This window comes from Egretta garzetta, unplaced genomic scaffold, assembly GCF_000687185.1.
Source record: "Egretta garzetta isolate BGI_Z169 unplaced genomic scaffold, ASM68718v1 scaffold224, whole genome shotgun sequence".
Taxonomy (NCBI): Eukaryota; Metazoa; Chordata; class Aves; order Pelecaniformes; family Ardeidae; genus Egretta; species Egretta garzetta.
The window spans coordinates 25,590-29,686 of NW_009259530.1; the positions used below are offsets into that span (position 1 = coordinate 25,590).

Genomic DNA, 4,097 nt, shown 5'->3' on the forward strand with positions numbered 1-4,097 from the left:
CCCCCCCGGGCACGACCCACGTGTGACAAACACGCCGCGAGGAGGGTATGGCGCCTTTGCCCTTGAGAGCAGCCAGGCACAGCTCCGGGCTGGCTCCAGCCCACCCCCAGCCTGGAAACAAGGAGGAGAAGGGAAGAGAGGAGACCAGGCGCTATCCTACACTCAAAACCAACATAAAATTAATAGCCTTCCCCCTTTAAGCCACAGAAGTCATCAGGTTTTGGACACACATAAAGCAAAAAAAGTTACAGTAAAAGAGGAGTTCATGTAAATGCAAATTGTACTCCCCACCTCCTCCCATGAGTGGGGTCTCTTCAGACTCTGCTCCATCCCATCTCCATACTACTTGAGCTTCTCCACATCCATGTGCCTTTCCCGCTCCCAGCTACATCTCCTGCACAAGGCCAGCTCATTGCTATCATTCCCAAGTAGCAACCCCGGCCCCTCCCTCAGCAACAGCATTGACTCTGACTGTAACTCTCAAAGTTTTAAAAAGTTTCTCTTTTGTGCTTCTCTATCTTTCTAATGCCTCTAGAAGCTTTTTTTGCTTTAGGAAGTAAGATGTGACAACACCACAAAAACCAACAAGACAATAGGAATTAAAGTGAATACAATTGTGTATTCGACATAGTAGAATATATCTAAGATGAGTGAATTCCCAGATGGGATATCAACATTAACCTGGTTTACTAAGAGGAAAGGGAAAAACTACCCCACTAAATGCTTTCCACTATACTGTGCAAGTCTCCTGTTTGCCCCACAATGAAATTAATTTCAAACAATCAGACTAAGGGAGGCATAAATAACCCCTCAAGTTTCCACTAAAACAGGTGGCTGGGTACAGTACAAAGAACCCATTAATGGGTCAAGGCTGAAGCAGGAGTTGAACCTTTAACCTAAAGAATCCACAGAACTCTGTTTTACTCATGTACACTTTATAAACCAGACACCAGCAAGTCCCACCACAAGATGCACTGACATAGGCAAGTAAGATTCCTTAGTTCTCCCGCATGTGCTAACTTTCTATTCAAATGGCAACATGAAAACTGTCTCCCATTTTCTGATTTTATTTTTGTTCACTTGTATTTAGCTGTATTACAATAATTTGGTTTTATTGTTAATAGTCACTTAGAAAATGGCTTAGTCTGTAAAGTCACATCCCTATGACAGGCACAGACATTATATACACAGTTTATAGACTGAACCAGAAAATTCTTTTTCCTTCCAATTACCTATTCATTAATTGCTTCAAGTGAAATATTTTAACTAGGTTGTATGTTTTAATACTTACACATACAAAACCAGCTGTAAGTAAATTATATTCTATAAAATATTATTGCCTTCTTCCCTAGAATGCTTTAAAAAAAAAATCAAAATCCTGCAAGGATTAAGGCCTCTTCCATCTGTCCTATAGATGCAATATCCAAGAGCTTGGAAGTGTTCAATTTGTCGTTCCGGACAGAACAGTGATAAATCCATAAGGCATTTCAGTCCCTTTCTTCCTTTGGGGGAGTGGTGGGTGGAAACAAGCACTTGTAGGGCTATTTCTTCAAGGGTGATTAAGTACGCCTCTCCATTACCATTCTGTTATTTCAGCAGCCGTTTTCTCTTTTTCAGAAGTGCATCTCGAAGAGCCAGCTAAATATGAAACAAGAATGGAATACTCAAGGTAAGGATAACATGAAGTAAGGAGATAACACAATCACATCAACCACCTTCTTCAATGTCTTCAGTCTCAGAGGAAAACACTAATAGCTTATCAGCTAAAATGGGGAGCAGTACCTGGCAAATGCTAACTACTGCCGTGGCAGAAACTTTGTGGTTATTTAGCTAAAATGCACCAAATTAAAGGAAGAGTTGGGCTTCAAAAAATGTTTCAGTACATCACTAGCACATACTATACAATGAAAAATATTAGAGTAACATAAACTGTCTTCCACTGACTCATATTCAACTAGGAGACATCAAGAAAAAACTTCCGTCCAGTGAGAGCTAAGTAGGATGAAATGGCATTTTTTCAAAGCATATTACGAGTCTTCTTTTCAAGGAGGGGAAGGAAGGATGCTGGAGTATTGGCAAGCACTATATCACGCTGAAGAGACTTTGTTGTGTATTTTAGACATGCTTGCTTTAGTATGGGGATTTAGCTCTGGACTATAGACAGCAGTCCATTTCATTCTACCACCAAAGAGGGCAGCAGAACACTGTATCCTACAACTATTGTACTTCAACTCACTTTTAACAACTATTTCCAAATCACAGTCAACAGAACTGATGCTGTGGCCTAACTTCAGCAAATGAAGTATGAATAAAATCCCTATTTCACTGTTCAGCTGTTATATTTAAACTCAAAACATTAATCAGGAGTGAAACCATTTGCAATGGCTTTTCAGAAAGAGAGCCAAATTTAAGAATCATCATCAAGAGCAGTTTCCTAAAAGCACCTGGATTGTTTGATTGTGATGGTTTATGTGTTTTAAGAGCTAGGATAACATGATCAGCATTATCTGGGGTGAGGCAGAATGATACCAAATAAAAAGCCTACAGAGGATCTTAGTCCAGGTTTTCTTGTTGAACCAAAACACTTAAGACATGTTCTCTACCAAGTCTACAAACAGTTTCAGTCTTGCTGCTCTTAAGGCAATAAATTGCAGACAACTACATATGATCCTTATATGATCCTGACTCACAAAGGAGGGTTTATAAAAGCAGCATCTGAACGCTCAGAACCTAGCGAGGAAGCACAAAAATTAACACCACACAAACAAGACCCCTGCATAATTGGATTATTCTAGAAGTTTTTCTTGGAACATGTTCAAAGGAGTTCAATTTTATAACACCCTGTAAAGCCCTAGATTGGCCATCTGCCAGGTTAGATAAAAGGATTTTAAGGCAGATTGTTGTTGTTAGCACAGACTTACCCTGCCAAGGTGAAACACAGCAGGGCAAGGCAATATGCCTTACACCCATTCTCTGGCAACAGCTGCCACTGTTTGGGCATTATCCCCAGCAGGGGAGTCCCTGTCCACACTCCATACTTGCCAGCTCAACTAATCCCAGACACATGGGGGAGCTACACAGGCTCCCTGCCCAAAGCCTTCAGGAGCAAAGTCATCCCTCAAAGTTTCTGCCTTGCCTTTTAGATATCCCTTCAGCTACCCTCAGCAGAGCTGCCTGCAGGAACATGCAGTAACTGGACTGCCACATAAATGTTTGTAGCTTGCACATCCTTTCACAAGGGATGCCTCAAATCTCATCAGCCCTGTGGCCAGGATATAGCCAAGGAAGCAGCAGAGGGCAGGGGCTTCACCACCAAGAGCATATTGTGAAACTACCATGGCAGGCTGGACCAAGGCAATCATTTTTTTCCTCAACAGTTTCAAATATGTAATAAACAGCATTTACGTCTGTGGTTTAAGTACTTTTGTGACAAGCTACTAGATGACCTCAAGGCCAGGACAGACAAGTAACACAACAGTAACAGGACCAAAGTCCAAGAAATAATACAGAGAGTGAAGAAACATGCTAAAAGCTTGTCCTGAATTAACTCCTCCATATCAGGGAAACATTTTTTCTATCACATGATTATAGCATTCTAACATGATCTTTAATTCATGTAAAGGAAAATAAACCACATAATCACTACCTTCCTAACCTACACGTGACTTTGCAAACGAGACTTGGTCCTCAAAGCATTTTCAAGAGAAGAGGCTGACCAAAGCATTCTTCACCACCTCAATCTGATATACCTCCTGGGGTGGGATTCAAGGGAAGCCACCTAGCCCACAGACCTTCCCAGCCATTAAACTCAAGAAAACAGCTACAACTTCCAGCACAGGATAGACAGCACTTAACTGCATTCTAAGTTTACTGCTCAGACTGCCCCACCTATTTGCAACATGAAATATTACCTGTTTTTCCCTGAAAGAACGCTTATTTTTTGTCCGGACACTATGGCTATATCTCATCATCATGAAGTTCTTGTGCTTTTGCTTTTCTTTGTTGGAAGAGCTGGCAAACGGGTTAATTCTTGTTTTCTTTTTCACAAATTCTTTTCTGTCTGTTTTCCCAGCCTAGAATAGACAACATAATATAGT

General features: G+C 41.0%; 1 protein-coding gene across 1 annotated transcript in view; it reads right to left on the minus strand.

The window, feature by feature from the left end:
- Positions 1-1,085: 1,085 nt before the first annotated feature.
- SDAD1 (SDA1 domain containing 1) overlaps positions 1,086-4,097 on the minus strand; it is a 16,790-nt gene continuing 13,778 nt past the window's right edge. The window contains exons 20-21 of the mRNA XM_035893109.1: positions 3,912-4,073; positions 1,086-1,638 (exon numbers count right to left, since the gene is read on the minus strand). Of these exons, the coding sequence (XP_035749002.1) occupies positions 1,588-1,638; positions 3,912-4,073 (213 nt within the window). The 3' untranslated portion in view covers positions 1,086-1,587. The remainder of the gene's footprint in view (positions 1,639-3,911; positions 4,074-4,097) is intronic.